Below are 20,806 nucleotides of genomic sequence, written 5' to 3'. Positions count from 1 at the left end.
ACATTATTGGTTTCCATACTTTTGTCCGCAGTTTTTTTTTTTTTTTAATTTCATATTTACTCCAAACCAAATTCCAATAAATACCAATATACCATGGACGTCGATAAAGTATTAAAAATGGAATCTATTTTATATTTACAATTTCAAATTATAATCGTTCATTTTAAATAAAAGCGATGTTAAAAAAGTTTCCATACTTATGGCCACTACTGTACCTGCTATTCAAAAGTACACCGAAACCATTAAAAATCGACAGAGAGTACCACATTTTTTTGTGGGTTCCCTTTAGGACTGATCATTAGACACGCGTTGAACTTTTATCCCAAATGAAAAAAAAAAAATCATTCGTTAGGTACTCCATCCCTTATGAGCAAGGGGGAAGCTAGAAAATGCACCGTGTCTAATTAATTATTCCACATCCTCTCTGAATCTCACGACCCAATTACTCCTGATTACTTGCCTTGGCTACCGGATTATTGCCTGACTTGAGGATTCGACAAGATTTATTATTCAGAAACGAATTTACTCCCCGATTTAAGCATTATATTAAAAGGTCTGATTCCGAAGAATGAGTTATTGCCCGGTTTAAATATTGAACAAGGTTCAAACCTATAAAATGTTCAAACATTGAATAAAAATTTACCTTCGATTCTGCTCTTTTTTCGTTATTTAAACATTTAACCAGATTCCCCTCCGGGGCGCATTTGTGCCTTATCGTGACATTCGGCTACGCTAAATTGGTAAAACCAAGTTACTTCCCGGATGAGACTTAAGTATGAAGCAACGTTCCTCTCTAGAGACGTGTAATTACCTCGTAATACGTACGTAGACGTAGACTCGTCTGGATTTTTCAAGAGCCGTTGCTGCTACAAGTTTCACCGTTTTCAACACTATCTCGTATTAAAAATAAGATGGATTTTGGTTCTGCCCTTTAGGGAATTGGTCATGCGATGGTCGTTAAGCCCATTTGATTTACGTTCAAATGATTTTTCAAAAAAATCGCCTCTGCTGCAGCTCTGACAATTCCGTGCGGAAACTAACATTAATACGGATATTGCCACATCTCGTGTGAGGCCCGTTTATGCTTTGGAAACTAACTGATTGTGATATCTGTAACACGACGATGAAATATTAAGTGAAATTTGAGTTGATTCCCATTCAGTCGTTTATACACAGAGTGCTGCAAATTAGTAGGTCAACCCGGTAACGGCAGATTCCTTGAGGGAAACTAGTTGGTCTTTCCTTATACGACTTGTTTCCTTGGTGGCTTATACTCACTATACAGACTGTTGAGGTTGTGGAAAAAATGTATTAATAACTTCGAAGTTCCTTGACATATTTTAATGAAATTCTGCAGTGATGCACAGTTCGACGAAGCGCACTTTTCCTATAATTTGAATTTTTAAAAAATTAAAACAAAAGTAAGAAAAACGGTGGCCTGGGCACGCCCCCCCTTCAAATTTTTTGTACACGCCGATGGTGATTTTTAAATTAAATGTTCCTTTATCTTAATTTTTTTACTTCTGCAAAACTAATTTGCCGCTTATTTTAGAAGATATTCCAACGCATTGCTTTTCCAATACATTATGCTCAGGCATGTATTCAAGAAAGGGACAATTATTGAACATTTAATCTTGATTCATCCTATCCATTCAGTTGGATTGAATAAAATCGAAAAGAGATATTTTTTTACCGAAATATAAGATCGAATCCAATATACGGGGTGTTTAAAAAAGTACGCGGCAATATTTAAGGGGGTGATTCCTCAACTCATTAAAAAAAAAAAAAGTTCGTATAAATGCAGGTGCGGAAATGTAGTTCCCAAGATACAGAAAGTTATTTTTTAAATAACAGTTTTTGAAAATTAATTTAAATATTTTTGACCGATTTTTTTAAATTTAATGAGGTTGTTTGTGGTAATTAGTTGGGCTGATTTGCCCTAACTAAATTAAAATGATTAAGTGGCGACAAGAGGGGAAGGGAAACCTTAACCAAATTTATTGACAAAAAAATGTACGCCGCTGACTTTAATTAAATTTAGACAATTTTTTTTTATGAAACAACAAAAAATTTTTTGTCTCTTAAATTTTCGTCGTAACTTGCATCGTTCATGAAATAGAAAATAAAAACCTTTTTTTGCACGTCCATTTATCATATAAAAACATTTTTTTTTAAATAGAGAGTTTACTCCCTTATTCCATACGAATATTTTGGGCTGTAATAATTTTTAAAAAGTTTTTTTGTTAAAAAATTATTACGTAAAATACGTTTAAAAAAAGTTACTTAATTTTTTTTGACCCCCGTATCTTGGAAATAATACATTTCCGAACCTACGTTTACAGGAACTTTTTTCATAAAATGACCTGAGAAATCACCCTCTAAAACATTGCGACGCTTTCCTTAAACACCCTGTATCAGGCATGGGATTTTGCCCGAAATATAGCATCAAACTGCGCATCACTACAAAACTTCATTAAAAATATGTCAAGAAACACCGGTTAATAACAAAAAAAAATTTTTTTAACAACTTGAACACTCTGTATGCAAAATACAAAGCACTAAAACAGTTCCATAAGGAAAGCATAATTATCTTAGTTGTGCTTAGCGGATTGGCCTTCGAATGTGCAACACCTTGTATACGACCGTGTTCGGGCCTAAAACTTCACTCAGTTGTTACTTTCATAAAGGTAACTCTTAGCTTCTATCTAAAAAAAAAATATATTACAATTAAAATCTTGTTATATCTGAAGTTGTAAGATCTGGCCATGGATCACTGTTTGTTCAATAATTCAATTGCAAAGTCCAAATGTTATTGAGGACACTTTAGGATTAATTTGTACCAAAATTAATTGGGAAATTCCTTTTAATTTAGCACTAGGAATTTTATGTAATTTTAGTTGTCATTTTTTTACTCAACAGCAGTTATCTCTGGAACCCGGACCTGCTACATCCTATGGAAAATCATGGAAAATCGCGGTTGTTTTTTGAACTGTTTCCTTCCTCAAAGATGGACGGTAATACGAGAAATTTTCATATAACAACGAAAACACGAGCGTTTGCTCCGGTACGTTTTTCTGTAGATGAAGGAACCACTTCGGACGAATCATAGGCCTAAACATAACCTGTCTGCGAAGTGTGTTGAGTAGTGTTTATCGTCGTGTATATATCCAAGAGATTTTTGCTTAAAAATTGACGGCGGGACTGGCAGTAAACATCCCGATTCCTGGTACCGCATCGGTGCGGTTGCCAATCGGTAAAATTAGCGATTGGGTCATTCAACGACGCCGCCGACGACGTCCGTCGTGGCGCCTGGCGATTGATGGAATCCGCGACGCCGGATTCTTTGCCGAATTGTCGAGAGGTCGGGACCGTGTACTGACATTTTTCGTTGCTCCGGGGTCCAAAGCATATCGGGACGCGACAAAGGCCTTTGACTGCATCAAACATTTCATGGGAAAATAATAAACACTGATGAAAACACCTTAGTGGAGCAGGAATGATAAACTATTAAAATCCCATAAAACTGATATAATATATATATAGAATATATATGTATATTCTATATATATATATATATATATATATATTATATTTATATATACATTATATATTATATATATATATATATATATATATATATATATATATATAAGCAAAACTAATGGCGCAGTGTTTTCCGCGAGCTATATTTAGACGAAGTATGGCGCCGGCTCGCCATCAATTTGCATCTGTAATAGTAAGCAGAACGGTTTTATAGACATATATTTGCCATTTTGTTAGTTTTGTTAAGGCTGCGGCCCGTTTATTTTATCTGGCGTTATGTACCATTGTCTGCGGATATCGAAGTTTGTTGCTTTTGGCAGCAGCTAGTTCTTGCACATGCGAGCACACCGACTCAACAGCGAGAGGAAGACCCTCTCTTATACATCTCATTCCGAAGATTTCAATCGAGCCTTTGTTGTTACGACATTGAATTGTTACAACATAGAAATTAATATAAAGCCAGGACAGGAAAAACAGGTAGACGAATCGGAATGACATCAGAGTCGCAGCAGTAAGTCGGCACTCACATTATACTCAACCGCTCTCTTCTACTCCATTCAAGGTGATCAAGAGGTTTTCGCAATTGATTTCGCTATTTTTAAATCACACAACTATCACCAAATTGCCCAGTATTCACATCCGTCGATCACGCACACTGAAGTCCTCGAGCTAAGCTCCAAATTTTACCATGGGGTTAGTTCGGGTTAGCGCGGAAATCAGGGAAACGTTCCTCATGGAAAAACTCTACTATTAGAACCTGCGGGCATCATCATGGGTGTGGTTCCCGTCGAGACATTCATTTCGATTTAAATTTAGAAACTGTGGTTTTGGACTAGATTTACTTAAACAGAATCGTTCGATGTCTGCTCGACTCTGATAATGCTTTTACCAGTTTGTTTAGACAGGTGTTAATCGCATATCTGTGATCGATGGTGCATTTTACGGCGCCACTGCGTCGCACGGGCGCCAGGTGGGGTCGCATCCTACCGTGACGTCAGTAATAAACTCCACCTGCCCACCCCTTGGCCCCATAATATCGTCTTTATTACACAAAACCTGTGATAAAGCCCTAATGCACGTCTCATTTAGTCTCCTTGCACGAAAGTCAGCGTTTAAAGTGGAAAATTCAGTAACGATAGGACCGCCATTTTGTTTTTTGTCGACCGCTGTTGGGCAGGTATCATCTTGTTGTTTTTGGCAAACTGTTTTGCCCGAACCCTTTCCGCCATTTTACATCAGAAATTGTCAGCAACGTGAAGGAAAATGTAAATTCGACGTCAATTGTTAATGGTCCGCTTAGATCTGTGCTACAATTTAAAATGACGTAAGAGTGACGCAGGAGATAACCTAACCTAAACTTGACATCAAATGTCATTCGTGACATTGCCAATAGTTTAATGTGGTGTCAATTTTTAAACCCTAGATGGTCGACACTAGCGCTAGATTTTGTAGTTCAAGGTTCAACTGTCAGAAATGTTCCGCTGATGCGTCACGTCGTTAAACCAACACACACAATGCAGCACATGTTGGGAAAGTGAAAGTGCGTAGGCAACTGGTGTCAACGTCAAAAGTTTCATTGAATTGGGAAGTGGGCAATGATGAATATATTCGAAAATGCGTTCCAATACAATCGATTAGAATTGTACCGGCGAAATTGCCGCATTCAGTACCGCGTGTCTGCGTGTGTGTTTGAATCGTCGAGTACGACCGGTGAAAGGCCGCGATTGGTTCGTCGGCGGATGACGCAATCCATGATGGCCGCCGTCGCGTCGGGCCGCGACCGCAAGTCGCGTCGTAATCTTGGCGCCACCGCGTGAGCGTAATCTCTATTTTTAAGTACCGGCGGGTTACATTGTTGCCTAGTTTCGCTGGTGGTCGTGCCGTAAATGGGTCATTTTCATGCGGCCGGCGGGAGATGGAGCTGCAGTTAGAAATCAAAGCAAAGACATACAATTTTCTTGCAGATGAGTACATCCGGCAATGCTGGGAGCGGTCGTTTAAATAAAATTACAATAAAAATTTGAATTTTAAAGTAATTGATAATGGGATATTTGTGTAAAATCGATGTTTTTTTTAAAAACGATTTTGCCGATATTTTGCCTTGAAAAGACGAAGATGCCTTACGAATTAATGTAATTCTTATTCTCGCCACAGTACAATAAATTACTCTATTCGAGTCGTAAAAGATAAATAGAAGCAGACGTTCTCTGATTAGACTGAGAGCGTGAAAAAAATCACTAAAAATACTCTGGAAGCTATAGAATTGTCATGTAAATATGACCATTTAACAGTGACAGTCATGGGAAAACATTGCTTATTATATTTAATTGACCGCGCATTCATAGCGATGTAAATTCTCATGAGAAACCTGAACTAACCTCCACTTGTAGTCAGCGACTCAAACGAATCCCGGGTTAGCAATGGCAGCTCGCTGGGGGCTCGATCTGAAAGAAACAAGAAAAGTTATTAACGGAGCAAAATTTGCGACTTCAATAAACGCGATTCCGTTTTCGAAACTGCCACAGTAACTCAACAACGCCTACCATCATTTAAAACCCATTGTGGGCTTTAACAAGCCTAAAAACACACAATACATGAATAATGTCTTCAACGAGCTCGCACTATTGCAACCAAAACCCCAACGATTATTTTCAAAAATATTCTTCTCACTATTTGCTCTTCAACTGAGTCACATAGAAACGAAGAAATAAGCAAGATAGTTTTTATTTAAATATGTTCTAAAACTGGCATTTCATTGGTAGCACAGAAGAGAAAAGACCAACAAGAGACAATGACCTTTAAGGCTGCCCTCTCTTTCTTCCTTTCAGATGACCCTGTTACGAGGCACCTGATTCTTCCACTCTTCCGTCTTTGTCCCCCTCATCCGCATCCCGGTACACCTCTCTTTTGCAACACTTTTTTTACAGAACATGAGACGTGTGAATCATGCAATGATAATAATCGTAAAATCTGAAGAAAGACACCGATGTAACGGGAGTTGGGTGGCGCTACGTTCGGTTACAGTCGACCGAACACTCAGTTTATCATTGGTAACAATTTATTAATTAGTAATTATCGATGAATTTAGTAAATATCTGATAAAGGTTATCTGCACTCAGAGAACCAGCAGCATCACCCATGATAAGGATGATGATGAAAACGGTTGAAGTTACGCGAAATTATCATAAAATGTTTGGAAGGTATGATTTGCCGATCAGGAAATCCAAAGCGCATATTAAATATTTTAATGATAGCGAGTGCTCTGTGAAGTGCTCTAAAAGGAAGCGAGAGACGGGCCTGGAAACACTTTAAGTTTCCTTGGATGATCGGAATTTTCAATCTATTACCTGGAAATAGAATATACCATAGATGATTTCGAGAGTTCTGCAATTCTGCAAAATTACTGCATAAAGAATGCCATCGAGACCCAGGGCGATAGTGATAGAGTCGTCTAGACATTCTGGATTGTACTGATCAAAAGGTGAAAGAAATTTGACATTTGATTAAGAATAAAGTTTTTAGAACACGAAGTATCTCTGCATCTTCAATAACATGCTCCTTACACGTTTGCCTTATGGAGTTTGCCATGTAGCCATGTCTCTAACAGAGACCTCCTTCTTGGCATACTAAAACTTTTTTTCTTAGCTATTCAAGGATTAACTAAACTCCTACTTACACCTTCAAAACTGTCTTCTTCAGAGACAATTCATGGTCGAGTTTGGATATTAACGTATTCTTCAACGATATTCTATTCAAGGTCTAGATCTTCAAAGTTGATTTCTCGCCGAGTTTTCCATATAGGCATATTTCTAAAAGAGAGCGTTCTCTTTGTAAAAAGGACTTTTTTCCTAGTTTTTCGCCAACGCACTAAATTCCCCTATCTAGATTATCGAAAATGTTTCCCTGTGAAACCCAGTCCCAGAACTAGATCTTTAAAATTGATTTCTGCAGAGTTTGCTAATTTTTTGAATAAATTTGTTATCTTCTATCCGGGATTTTTGTTGTCTCTTTCTCTCCGCATTGAACTAGACCTATCTAGATCTTCAAACGTTTGTCTCTTTCAGAGGTCAATCACACCCGAACTTACGTCACCAATCCCTCATTGATAAGACTTTCGATTACTTACTGATTAAAATATGGAAAAAAACGTCAAAAAGAAAAGTTCTGCAAGTTAAAAACCTAGGCGTCGTTGCGCCAGTGCCAAAGCAAACAGCTTCATGTTAAAAATAAAGATGATGACAATAATAATTATTATTATTATCATCGTGGAACCGAGAGAATCTCTTATCAGCTAGTTCAACCAATGCTGTTTTCTGTATCATTAATTTATTCAACAGGTCGTAAATTAGTTCTGTTTTCATTAAAATTGATAATGATGTGTTTAGCACTGGACAAATAAATATACCGAAATAAAACAATAAAAGAAGAAGGAAAAAATTTCGTACAGAGTTCACTGAAAACACAATTTCAATTAAATCTTCTTTGGAGATTTTGCCAAAAAATTAATTACAATGTTGTGTTCTCAGGACAACATAACAATGAGTTTCATCACTAAAATATTCACAATTATAATCGCGGATCAAATTTACGGTCCTGTTTTCAAGGAAAACGCCACCAGGGGAGCCGTTTGGGATAAATTTTATCGGTTTATTATATCGAAAAAACAATAAAAAGTTATAAACATTGGTTTTAAAATCCCCGATATTGATAATTTATTCCTAGGTCTGAGTGCGACAATCTCGGAAAGAATCTGCCAACGTGATTATTAACCATCCTTGTCTAAATGGCGCATCTAAACAAAGACAGCGTCGCTGACCCGAATGACAAAACCGTCTTTCATTGGCTGGCAAGCGTTCAATGTTGCCTCTTTGCAATATCTAATGGAAATTTGAGATATTTCTTCTTTGAAATTCACTGATTTCCGAAACTTACAACGTAACATGAGAAATCAAGAATAATTACGATCGCATTTTTAAAAATGGTTTCTCTGGAGGTTGTCCCATAAATACACATAAATCAATAATAATGACCGCCGACAACATTGTGTATTTGAGTCATTATAAAGCACAAAACAGGGAAATAATTAAAAATCACAAAGGTGCCGTCTTATTTGAGGCAAAAGCCGACATGAATCACAGTTCATAAATGTGAGCATCGAACATAACAATGAATGTCGTAGTTCGATTAATTCGAATAGAAAAAGTGGCCGCTTTAGTCGCTATCACCGTTTTTTCTATCACCTTGGAATGACGCAACATCCGAAATTTATCAATGAATTTCGGTCACCAAATTATTCATGTCTGAATCTCGATTTTTAAAATCAAAATTCGTCGGGTGTGTCGATGCCGTGGCGTCCGTCGTGGTGCGGCGTCGTCTGGCCGCCATCTTTCTATTTATAGCACCGCCAGGCGCCAGCCGGGAAGCACCGCCGTACCGCTCAGAATGATTTATCGCAATTATAGTGGTTACTTTCCTCCCCGCATTTTTCCACGTACTGTCACAGTAATTTAAATAGGTTTCGGGGCGACATCACGATTGAAATTGAAGTCGGAAATTGAAACATCGCGGACTGTCATTTTAGCCAAATGGCAGGCACTGCATAACCTCAAAACAGCGTGAAACGTCACGGTTTGTCATGACGTGCCAGGTGGCCGCACGGAAACAATTCGCACGTATCAAATGTACCCACATGTTAACTTAGAAAAAAAAAGAAGAAAACTACGATTTTTCAATTTAATTAAAGAGGGCGCTTTAAAGGTGAAGCAGCGGCACGCCAATATATACGTTTTTGGGGGGTTTTGACGTCGAAAAAATGTGACCAGAAAAGTGGAATTGCTACGCTGCTGATTTTCAACGTGTGTGATCACCGAAGCCCGTCTCGTACGAGCGCTCCACGTAATACCTTCGAAAATGACACGTTTTGGGAAAATTCTTAGCATGACAGAAAGCCTTCTGGAGCAACGATTTTCACGGTGGATGATCGTTAAAGTGCTGACTTTATGTAACTGCAGAAATTCGTAGCCTATGTCGATCATTACTATGATATACATGCTATATGCGATTGTCCAACAGTTCCGTGCAAGGATCAAATTTGATTTTGAATACACATAATAGTCTCATTATGTCCCGGGAGTCATTGGTGTTCCATCTGAAACCTTACGAAAAATTACCAGAGGCCTCTCGTTTAACTTGGAACACCTTGCCTATCACGTATTCGATGAATTCAATTCCGGATTCCTGGAATACCATTTGTTCCTCCCTTAAGACTGGCATTGCCATCAAACTCAGCTAACAAAGTAAATCGCTGCGACGACTTCAGTGACAGTTTATGTTCTCCACATTATGAATATTACCAGTCGCGTTATCAATCTTATTAGTTTTTTATGGGCTATTTTTAATTCCGACCTTGATATTTCATTTGTTGAATGCGTGTTGTTTTTTTTCCTTCTTTGGCGGCGGCATTTAGTTTACAAATATATTTCATATTGCCTCATCCAAAACGAACCAGATCGATTTTTTTCCACTACAACAAATCTCCATAGCGCTCTCTCCATCCACTTGTTTTATTAACCGGTACCAATTAGGTACCATCAGCGTGTATATGCAGCTGCGATAAAGGCAAACACACTTCACAGTTCCCAACTCTACTTACATGTTTTGGTTTTCGAAAAAAACCTGAAACCCATAAAGCCTTGTCCACTTATGGTACTGCGTCGAGTACCTTTAGGAAGGTACAGGTGGTGCACCTGGCCGTGGAGGATTTGTATTCGAGATTTGCGTGAGAACTTCTGCTAGAATCGATTCCCTTTAATGCTGCCTGTCCCCGCAGAATTGGGGTAAATATTCAACAAGTTAATCTTAAATGGTCCGGGAGCGGCTGTACACTGAGAAAAACGGTCGAGTGCAATGGAATTACGCGGAGAAAGTGCATATCCTGGAGGACAGCTGGTGACATAGAATAACGGGTGATTTTGTTAATTGTAATTGATGGGCGTTTCTCCGTGTAGACTCGGGCTAGATTAGCAACAAGTGTCCCAACAAAGGGTCCATCAGCCGGGAAAATGGCGAGATAAAGTGACTGGAAACTGGATATAGCCGCTTCGAGATGACTGATTTTATGTAACGAGCTTTTACTATAATGGGGTTTGGACAGTTCCCTTTCATTCATCGTTTACCGGGAAGTTTATTTTACACCGTCGTAAAGGGATAAGTTTAATACCGGTAAACAACGAAATAGCGCCGTCATTCATCCAGCAGTAGAAATGCCAACGTGGCTCAAATGACGTATGAATTAACCCGTGAAATTGCGGATTTCATGTGACTTACCTTCAGGTCGTATCCTATCCTCACTACTTCGGCTGTAAGGTGGCGGTGGGGTTTCTGCAACAAAAAAAAATCGAATTTCAGTTTTATTTAATGGTAAAACTCAGGAAAATTATTACAGACACTGGGCAGCGCTGTAAACATAAACTTGGCCTAGCTCCCAAGCGTGAAAAGTTTGAAAGAATTAATCTCGAAATTAATACAGAAATAGCCGGATTTAGGGCAATATAAATCAGCTACAATTACCAAACGTCAGGCTATAAATCAACCTCGTGTTTCCAATAAAGACGGTCCAGGGAAATACTCAGCTTCGGCAGCCATATTGCTGCAGTCGAAGTTGCATGAAAATGCTCCATGCAGTTATCTAACTCTCGAGTTTCAAAGAAATATTTTTACAATGAGGTAGGGAGTCACTTTCATCAAACACTCCGTACACGAGTATTTATTATGGTCCTAGACACAGGGTTGTTCCTAAATGATAACGAAAAATTTAATATCCGACTTTCTCGTATAAACAAAGGGCGCAAATAGTTAACACTCCAGAGATGCCTGCAAAGTGTTCAAATTTATTTGCCTATTTAAGTTTTTCCTTTGGAACTCCCGTTTTTCCGAATTTGATGTATGGGCAGCTTGGAAACACCAGAAGATCGCGAAAATGTACCGGTTGATACTTTTTCCACGACTATATAAATATACCTTCGCCTTGAAACTTCGTTCAAAAGCGCATGTCTACAACCCTAAAGTAAGGAGAGGACTCAAGCCTCGCCGAATCTCACAATTAACACAATTTTCAAGGTATAACAATTTCCATATGAGGAACGAGTGTTTTCTTGAAGTTCACATAATTTGGTGGTTAAATCGCCCTATTCAGATGTGTGTATACCACGAAATTTCATCCAGGAACCCACGCATACAACGCAAGGGAAGGGAGAGTTGGGAAGGACCAATGCGACTCCCTAAACAACAACATTTTCAAGATCTCGCAATTCTCATTACTGGAGTGAGATATTTCATTGAAGCTTACATAACTTGGTAATTAAATCGCCCTGAATGGATACGGTTTTACCATGAAATTTCATTCGGTAACTCATCTGCGCAACGCCAGAGAAGGGAGAGACCTCGTGGATCAGTTCGACCCATTTTTTTAAATGAAAAAAAATTTTTTTTTTCATTTCATTTCTTCCATCTCTTCCAATACATTTTTAATCCAGTTTCCAATAATTATTAAAAATGCATTGCCCCTTCAAATACAAGTCGCTCACGCTCGGCGCATTCTCGGAATCAGGGTACCATGCCAAGTTCTCGGTACCCAGAGGAGGGACCAGATGTTCGGAACAATGTTGGGCCCGTGTATTGAATACCCGGATTGTTTTTTAAGCCGGCGCCATGTCGGCCACCAAAAAAAGAACTCATTAAGGGAACCAATTCAAGGTACCACATGGAACCAGAATTCCTCATGATTTTCAGAAAAATTTTAAAAACGAAAGTGAATCGTATAGATGGTTAATCATAAATATCTTGATCGATGCAATGTGTTTATGTGGTTTGATGCGTTCGTTCATATTTGGGCTCTGATGATGGGGCTCTTAAAGAATGCCGGTTAAAAAGAGGACCGAAGACATGTAGCCGGCAGGTAGCGAACTGACGTTGGTTCTGAGTTTAAGTCATACAACATGTTTTTGGATGTTTATGACCAAATTTCCTATTGTTTTGAGGATTATGCAATACAGTGTTGGAACAATGTGAATTCCGGTTGTACCAAAGAGCATAATACGTATCGGCCTCGACATCCCCAGCCTACACCGGCAAAAGTAAATATAGATACGACAACTTATTTTGAACAAAAGTTAAGTACATATACAACGAAAATAGCACGATGGCGCCTTGGTTCGATAAATGTTTACCAGACGAGGCGCCTGCCTGGTTATGTTCACGTCATTCCCAGTACTACTATTATATGCATTTCACTCGCCAATCAACCTCTCACTGATACCTGTCTTTGTCCGCGAAATTATCATCGGTTTATCAATAATTATTCCTACTTAGGCAAACTCCAAATTTCTAATTGAAGAGTTAAAAAATCGAAAATTGATTACGAGAACTAGGAAAGAAACGGGCAGCGTTTCAGCACCAACTGTTGGTGGGTACCAAGTGGCATATAAAAACAACGCTATAGTTGCATGTTTTGTTTAGTTGTTGGGAAAGCAGTGGCGCCACGTCTCGAAGCGTAATTAGCAACGATAATGGAACCTACAATGCAAAGATCCGTTATACCCGCGCAGACCCGAAACCAGATTAGAACAATTAGGACACCTTTGTCGACCTGTTGGCTCGATAAAAGCGTGAGAAATGGTACTTTATTACCATTTTTTTTTCCCATTGTGTATTTCAGTCTGGAAACACATTTCTGTTCGAGAAGAACCACTTGATCCATTCCGTTTAAAAAGTGTCTCATAGTCGGGGAGGGCTCTCGATCAGCGACTTCGAGACGTTTATGAAGAAATGTTATAACAAAATATTGCCGCAATAGAAAAAAAAAAAATCGGGGCTATCTGAAGTAAGATCTTCTGAAAGCTTGATGTGCTGCCAGCCGAAGAATGTCGGTTAAAGAGGAACAGTTAGGTACCATGGAGTCCGTGGATCGCCTGCACCAATGTAATGTTTCTGAAATGACACATGTATGAGTTATTCACATCCGACCAAGCCAGCAGCTTTTGAGCCTTTGGCGATCCGGATCAAACCTCAGATGAACGAAACTTTGCAACTTTTGAGAAATTTACGCTCCTCCCGCTCGGGCATTTAATAACTTTGAATTTCTTAAATCTACTGCTCAGCAGGGGCGAACTGCTCGATAGTTCTACGCCTAAATCATATAGTTTTCGAGTTATTTCAGGTTAATGGAGAGTTTGTGTTGTTTCCCCCCAATGTGGAATTTTTGTTTCAATTACATAGTTAGCGGTTGCCGTTTATCAATCTGCCATCGTCTTTAATGTCGGCAAAGCACTGCTCTAACCACTTTAATTAGTGTAAGAAGTGGTCTTTAAGCAGCAGCTACCATGTTGTAGGCCTTACACCTTAATTTTGATTAGGCATGCAAACTGTACCTACTTAAATAATTACTCCCGGTACAAAGGGCCTTTTAAACCCTTTTTCAAACCATTATTGGTCATTTTCCTCACATGGAAATTATATTTGCATGGGGCGAAAGGGAAAAAAAGGAAATAAAACCATTTGTCCACAGGAAGCCCGGTTAAATAAAAACTAAGAAAAGTACTGTAGTCGGCGTAAGGTCATTATTAAGCGCAACTTAGAAATAAAGAAATAAACGGTGGTGCGGGTTAAACTTCGATTAATCTACGAGTTGATTAATGTTAAGAAACGAAGATTAATTGATACCTAAATGTGGGATATCGATAAAAATTTCATTTTTCTGAATAATCGACGAACATTAGGACCATAAATAAATAAATCTGTCACTGACACCGCACGTACGTTAACTGTTAATAAATAATATTTACTAATAAGTTACTCTATTGAGGTGATTTTTAAAGCGGGCAATAATGAAATTTTCGCAACTACATTCCACTGAAACAAATTATTCATTTATGACGAGCGAGGGAGGTCTGGTGGTTTCCTATCAGCGAATGCTATCAATCGGCCTTAAGTTGGCACCTTAACATACAGCGTGACATTGTATTTACAAACAAAGTAAATAATAAGCCGTTATTCAATGTTACCATTTTGTAACGTTTGTTATATGTTGATGTGTTCAATTTTCAATTTGGCATTGATTCCCCTTACGATACTGAAACTTGGCAAGCCACAAAGAAAGGATTTATCAATATGCCATAAAAATACCAAAAATCAAACGTTCCATTAGCGCACGTGTTCGCAAAATTCACAAAATGTTTCCTCAGCCTGTGTATCGAACACGGATGAAGTTATCAAAAATCGCCGAATTTTTTTGAGCATTCGGTCTTTTAATTGTTTTCAGGAATCTGCATCGATTTTATGAAAAAAACTTCGGTCAACTTTGGAAAAATACAGAGAACGTTTCGGTTCAAATTTGAAAGCGTTTTCAGGCTCAATCGTATTTTCCAAACTTGACGCTTGAATTCAACGCAAACTGCGTTTGAATGTGTTTTTGCGTTTTCAAGTTATGCATTTTTGAATTTGGGGTCAAAATTAGCATTAGCATAGGCCGAAGCAACCGCACGTTAAATCGACCATCGGTTCAGTTTCTCTTTACGCCCTGCAAAGTCGATTTTCAATTTTCTCACGTGGGACACCCGGTATATTGTTGTATGTCTCGAGCTTATTGATCGTCAAGGTAAAATCTTTTATAGATAACTCTAATCAATCTCTTATGGCTTTTAAGTAATTTGAGGTCAATGGAGAGCACGTTTTTGGTACACTCTTCAAATGGCGTTTTAAACTAGTTAGCCGGAAACTCACCAAACCCCCGGTATAGTATTGAATATTTCGAGCTAAAAAAACGGAAGTTTTTGTGTATGCACATTTTCAGGTGAATTACGTGTTCGCGGGCCCTAAAAAATGGTATCAGGGCTCGGGAAGTTGGTGCAGAAGGCGCGACACCTATCATCGGATGGTACCGGCCCACTCGAATTCCATCTAAGAATTCCGAGAACGGCGTTTAATGGATGCATTGGCGGCCCTAATGATACGTCGGGCCTGCACTGGTCGTGGCGCCACGGCGAAACGACCCTTTGGGTTCCGGCCCCAATAATTGAGTCCTCAAATAACATTATAGAGCAAATGTAATTTACTTGTTTGTAATTTACATGCAAACTGGAATGCACTGATGGGTTCAAAGAGAAGAAGACCCATCGCGGGAGACCCGATGCCACCCATCGATGCGGCGCCACCGCTATCTCTTCGCGACAACAGAGCCGACTTCTCCTTTTGTAATTAGGGGGACCCCTGGCCCCGCGGGGCCCCAGTCGGACTGGTCTTTATCGAAATTGCGCTGCCTACGTCCGGCGGTGGATGATAATTTTATAGTAGGTACCCGATTATGTTACCGACAATGGCGTAATTTGTGAGTCTTCTGTGCATTTTTAACTCCAATCAAGTACTCGAATGGTTAGGCCTCCTTACATTAATTCTACTCTAAAGAACCCATTCGCAAGTGCGTAGGAAGTCCCAGCACTGGCACTCATTTTCGGATTTATTTACATATTTGTAAAACACTTTTTGTGGGCGCTCCCCGCACACACATCTAACAACACTGTAAGTAACGCGAATGCTTCATCATTATTATCTGCCAAAGCTCGAAAACAGCATTATATAAATGCGAAGATAGCCACCCATATAAAATCTCCCCATTTGACCATCAATAGGTGCCGTTGGTTCATTCATGATTGCAGTACTATTCGGCCCACGCAGATGGTACCCGAATAAGTCCGTGGGTATGGGTGTCACTTAATGCACGGTTCTTAATGCAAAGGACCACTCTTTATCGCAGGAACCTTTTAAGATAGAGCGGAACCTGCCTGGAGGCGGGTTTCGACAAAAAGTTAAAAGCATTTAGAAATAACCGTAGTGATAATCCAAAACGCCACTCTGATTGTGGTTTAATGTGGTGAGAACAAGGTGTGTGAATGGCATGCTTGTAATGCTTAAGCATGGTAAAAAAACTATCATTTTACCATAGTTCCAGTACCACCGGGAGGAAATGTTACGGTTTTAAGATATGTTAAATTCGGCCCTTTCTCAGAGCTCTTTGCCAAACAAATTCAACTAGAAATTCAATGAAGGATTACGAGAATATCCTTGGAAGTATTTATATATTAAAGGAACTCGAGGTTCTCTTGCGTTTTCGTCGTTTTACCGACTAAACTACTATCAGATTCTTCTACACATATGACAAATGGACAGAAATCGCGTGCATATTGTTCTTAGACACATGCTCTGGGTTACGCCGTTATTTATACAACGCCCCGTATATACGCGAGTGAGACGGAAATAGCCGTACCATACAATGGTTCACATATGAATCAGGAGGAGTATTTTTAGAATTCGCTTTACTGAGAGACTGAGATCTCTTTCGTTTTGTGTCTTTTCTACTCGGGGTCAGTGTAATGAACAACTTGAACGAAAGTTGCAGCTACGCTTAAGATTCTTGGCTTTAGGTCATAGAAAACTCCCAGGATGCGTGGTTTATCGTCTAGAAACAAAAATTCAATGGACGCACCTAAAGATGCCACATAAGACCGGATTATGTATAGCTAGATACCGCAGAGAGTGCGATCCTCAAGGCCACAGCTTATTTAACAAATATGCGCTTAAGCAAACAACATTATTTAGTGGGCAAATAGTGTCGACGGTGCAGATTACAGATCCTCTTCATATTCGTTCATTCTGATTCCCAGACACGCAGAAAACTCTCGATATGCGTATAAAAACCCATCAGATATAAATAAAACAAAACCCAATTATGTAACAGTTCTCTGACGGACAACGGCTATAAATTACCCAGCAGGTTATGGGCAGTAAAACTGAAAATATTTTTAAAATGACCCAACAAACTGGTCTTAGACCAGGCCCAGCCGACAGTGGGTTCATTAGTATTATACGTCAACCCATATGTGTTACTTACCAGGTTGACAAATGCGGCTCCAATGAAACGGATTGCAGCACGAGTAAACCAAATCCTCCGCAGCGCCACACTGGGGCAGTCTGCGCAGATCGCTCGCGCACCGCACCTCCGGCCACCTCCAAAACTGGCAGAGCAAGAGGTGAGGCTCATAGCAGGAGGTGCGAGGGACCAGAACGCAATGGCCGAGCTCGAGCCCTCGCGTGTCCAACGCAGTCAGCAGCATGGCAAGTTGAGTTTCCTACAAGAGAAAGTGAACGAATTAAAAATTAGAAAGGAACACTTTGAGAAATCTCTAAGTTTTTTTTTCATTTTCGAGAGGTACAACGTCGCGGTAGCCTATGGCCAAGCGGCCACCTCTCGACACCTGTCACACATCACCCTAACCTGGCACGCGGGCGGCCACGTTGCCAGATCTCTCCGAAAATCATGAAACGAAGGAATTCTCATAAATTCGTGGTTCTATTCTTGCAAACTCATTGGAAATCAACTTGGCGGCTGCTACACGTTTTTCCTTCTCCCGGTGCCGTTTTATTTGTTTTGATTTTCATTTATTTCTTCTCTCCATTAAAGTGACATCGGTTTAAAAATAATGCCCGTAATTTATCCGCATAGCGAGAGAAACAGGTTCTCATAATTATTAAGGAGCTGCATCTATTCTTGCATTATCTAAGTTCATGTGTTAGTCGAGTGGAGTAGAAAATCATGAGATAATAATGAGCGAAATACAGTGAAATTCGCATAGTTAATTGTGATAAAAATGATGTGCTAAATAATAGGTAGATAGTCGTCACGCAACATGGGGCCAGTGGAAGTGTACTTGCGATTACAACCCGATCTTACTTGGAGAGAATAAAAAATTGTAAATACCCAAGAACCCAGTTCTACAGCGAAGAACTTCAAGGGAGAGAGTCTCTTAGATGTTGCAGATGAAAAGCAAAATTTGTAACTCCCTTAATCGAAAAGAAGCGACACCGAAGAGGGGCACTTCGCCGAACGACAAAGCAGATTTAAAGAAGCTTATTTTCAATGTAAAAAAATTGTTACAAATGAAACTGCACACTCGCGGCAATGAATGTTGTGATGAACAATTAACTATGTGCTGACTATAAACATCAAAACTTTCAAGTAGTATGGTCAATGCACAGTGCCGTAACGAAGCCGCAATAGTTGGTGACCACTTTGATAAAAAGCACACACATCGACCCTTTCAAGGCAGATCAATTCCAAAAATGAAACGTTTACCCCAACAAACTGTAAATAGATATTTTATATAAACAACGACATTTTTAATCAAATTGATCAAGAAGCAGTGACGTAACGCAATTTAATTTGAATTTTAATTTTTTAAAAGTATAATTTGAATAATTATATGGGAAAGCACACTCAAAATACCTTACGATAAAATTTTGCAAAACCCTAACTATCCCGATAGAACTTCTTTAGTGTGTAAGCAGTAAAATTTCAATTTTATTTGGTCGAATGTTTTCAAGTAGCACAGAGGAGCCGAATTTGATGACACGACAATAACACACTTAAAGGCCTTTATAACAAAGAAAACCTGAAAGAAAATGTAGTTACTGAAATTGACTGTTTACACCAAAGAATTTCAATGGGAATCATCAACTAGATATTGACTGTAAGCGTCGAAATTTCTAATTTGATTGGTCAAGAGGTAGTGGCGTAGCAGAGTCCCATTTGATGACATGGTACCTAAGGTACAGTTGAGACTTGGCAATTCTTTTTGGTAACAACCCAAATGGACCCAATAATCATCTAAATTTTAGGAAGAGTAATCAATAATATATTGGGCATGAACAATGAAAATTCGAATTAAATCCGTCAAGTAAGAGCGGCGTAGGGGTATCGTATTTGACAACTTGATTAAGTCAGCTTACAAAAAAGTTCATGGAAAAAGAAAATTGTGAAAAATTACAAAGAACCAAAGAGACTTTCTACAACAATGAAGTTTGGGAAGAGTTGACCGTGCATTCGGTATAAATAGTAAAATTTCCAATTGGCAGGTCACGAAACAGCAATGTGGCAAAGCCTCGTTTGACGACATGCCAATGTATATCTTAAATAACCACTGTACAAGAAGGGTAATTTTTTAAAAAGTGGAGCTCTCAAAATATACTTTCTAACCAATGAATTTCAGAGAAGATGATCAAGTTTCCGTTGGGTATAAAGAGCAAAATTTACAGCTGGGTTGATAAAGAAAACAGTGCCGGAGGTTACGTCAAAAGAAAATTCCAGCACAGTATAAATGGCAATTGTTTGATGGGAACAAATGCCAATTTGTACTAACTTCAGTACAAATTTACAAGGAAACTTCTGGATCTCCTGAATAGATGGAGACTAGGACTTTTAAAATCACTTTTGCCTTCTTTTCGAGATATTACCACTTAGGGGCAAATAATGAATTTAATGGTAATTTTAACTGAAAAATGATTGAACAATAAAAAGGCAATTTGCAATAATTTGCCCCTTAGGAGGTTTATCTTCTAACTGTACGTTGTTGGTTGGCTATATTGCAAATAATAATTTAAATGTAAATTAAAGTGGTAGGTCTCCGGCTTTCTCACCTGTAACTGCTTGAGGAGGTTCCGCACGTCCTTCTCGCGCGTATCCCAGGGGCCGAGAAGTCCCCTATCCGTAAGCGAGGGGTCATTGAGAGCCTCAATCCGTTTCCGCAACAATTTTCTGGTCAGGTTGGTCGTTCTACTACGTCGAAACATAAACATTAAGGGGCTCTTTCGTTCGCGGCACGGGTAGCAACAATTTAAAGGACATTTGGGGGCCACTATTGCGATTTCTCCTCGATTAAAGCACACTGCGAGACACTGCTCCGGCACCGATAAACAGCGGCGTCAAGGGATTTTTTTCCAAGGGGGCGGCTGTACTGGAAGCGTACTCATACGCGACGCGACGTCATAGCCAACACCACGCAACGGTCAAAGACTGACTGATTTTCGGTTTCGTTCGCTTTGAACGGCATTTGTCTACGTTGCGATAGCGAGCGGACCGGTAACTAGTTGTACTCAAACTGTTGAGGAATTGTACTGAATCAATGGTGCAATTATTGTACTCGAATTTAAGAGCTTGCTTCAAAGATCTGATCGTAAATATTAGGTAGTTCTGGAAATAGTACAACAGTAGAATAGTTGATTTCTATATTATGATGAACCGTTTCAATGCTATGTCACAGCTGAATGTAGGAGCCCTCTAACAACAACCCTGTATTTTCAACTTGGCAACCAACGAAAAGATAATTTGACCCTTAGAACCGAAGCAAAAAGTGGGGTTAATAAAGGTCATAATTGT

The 20,806-nt window shown here is 39.2% G+C and overlaps 1 protein-coding gene across 2 annotated transcripts in view; it reads right to left on the bottom strand.

Annotated features, from left to right (window-relative positions):
• The window catches only part of Dad (Daughters against dpp), a 35,546-nt gene extending 15,050 nt beyond the window's left edge, over window positions 1-20,496 (bottom strand). Inside the window, exons 1-4 of one of the 2 annotated variants that reach the window (XM_066293299.1) lie at window positions 20,068-20,494; window positions 17,486-17,723; window positions 10,870-10,923; window positions 5,922-5,987 (exon numbers count right to left, since the gene is read on the bottom strand). In XM_066293299.1, coding sequence (XP_066149396.1) covers window positions 5,922-5,987; window positions 10,870-10,923; window positions 17,486-17,723; window positions 20,068-20,226 — 517 coding nt within the window. In that variant the 5' untranslated portion in view covers window positions 20,227-20,494. Of the gene's footprint in view, window positions 1-5,921; window positions 5,988-10,869; window positions 10,924-17,485; window positions 17,724-20,067 lie in introns of both variants that reach the window. The other variant, XM_066293300.1, reaches the window with a different exon arrangement.
• Window positions 20,497-20,806: the final 310 nt, after the last annotated feature.

The sequence above is a fragment of the Euwallacea fornicatus genome, chromosome 19, assembly GCF_040115645.1.
Source record: "Euwallacea fornicatus isolate EFF26 chromosome 19, ASM4011564v1, whole genome shotgun sequence".
Taxonomy (NCBI): Eukaryota; Metazoa; Arthropoda; class Insecta; order Coleoptera; family Curculionidae; genus Euwallacea; species Euwallacea fornicatus.
This window is presented reverse-complemented; position numbering and strand designations above follow the sequence as displayed.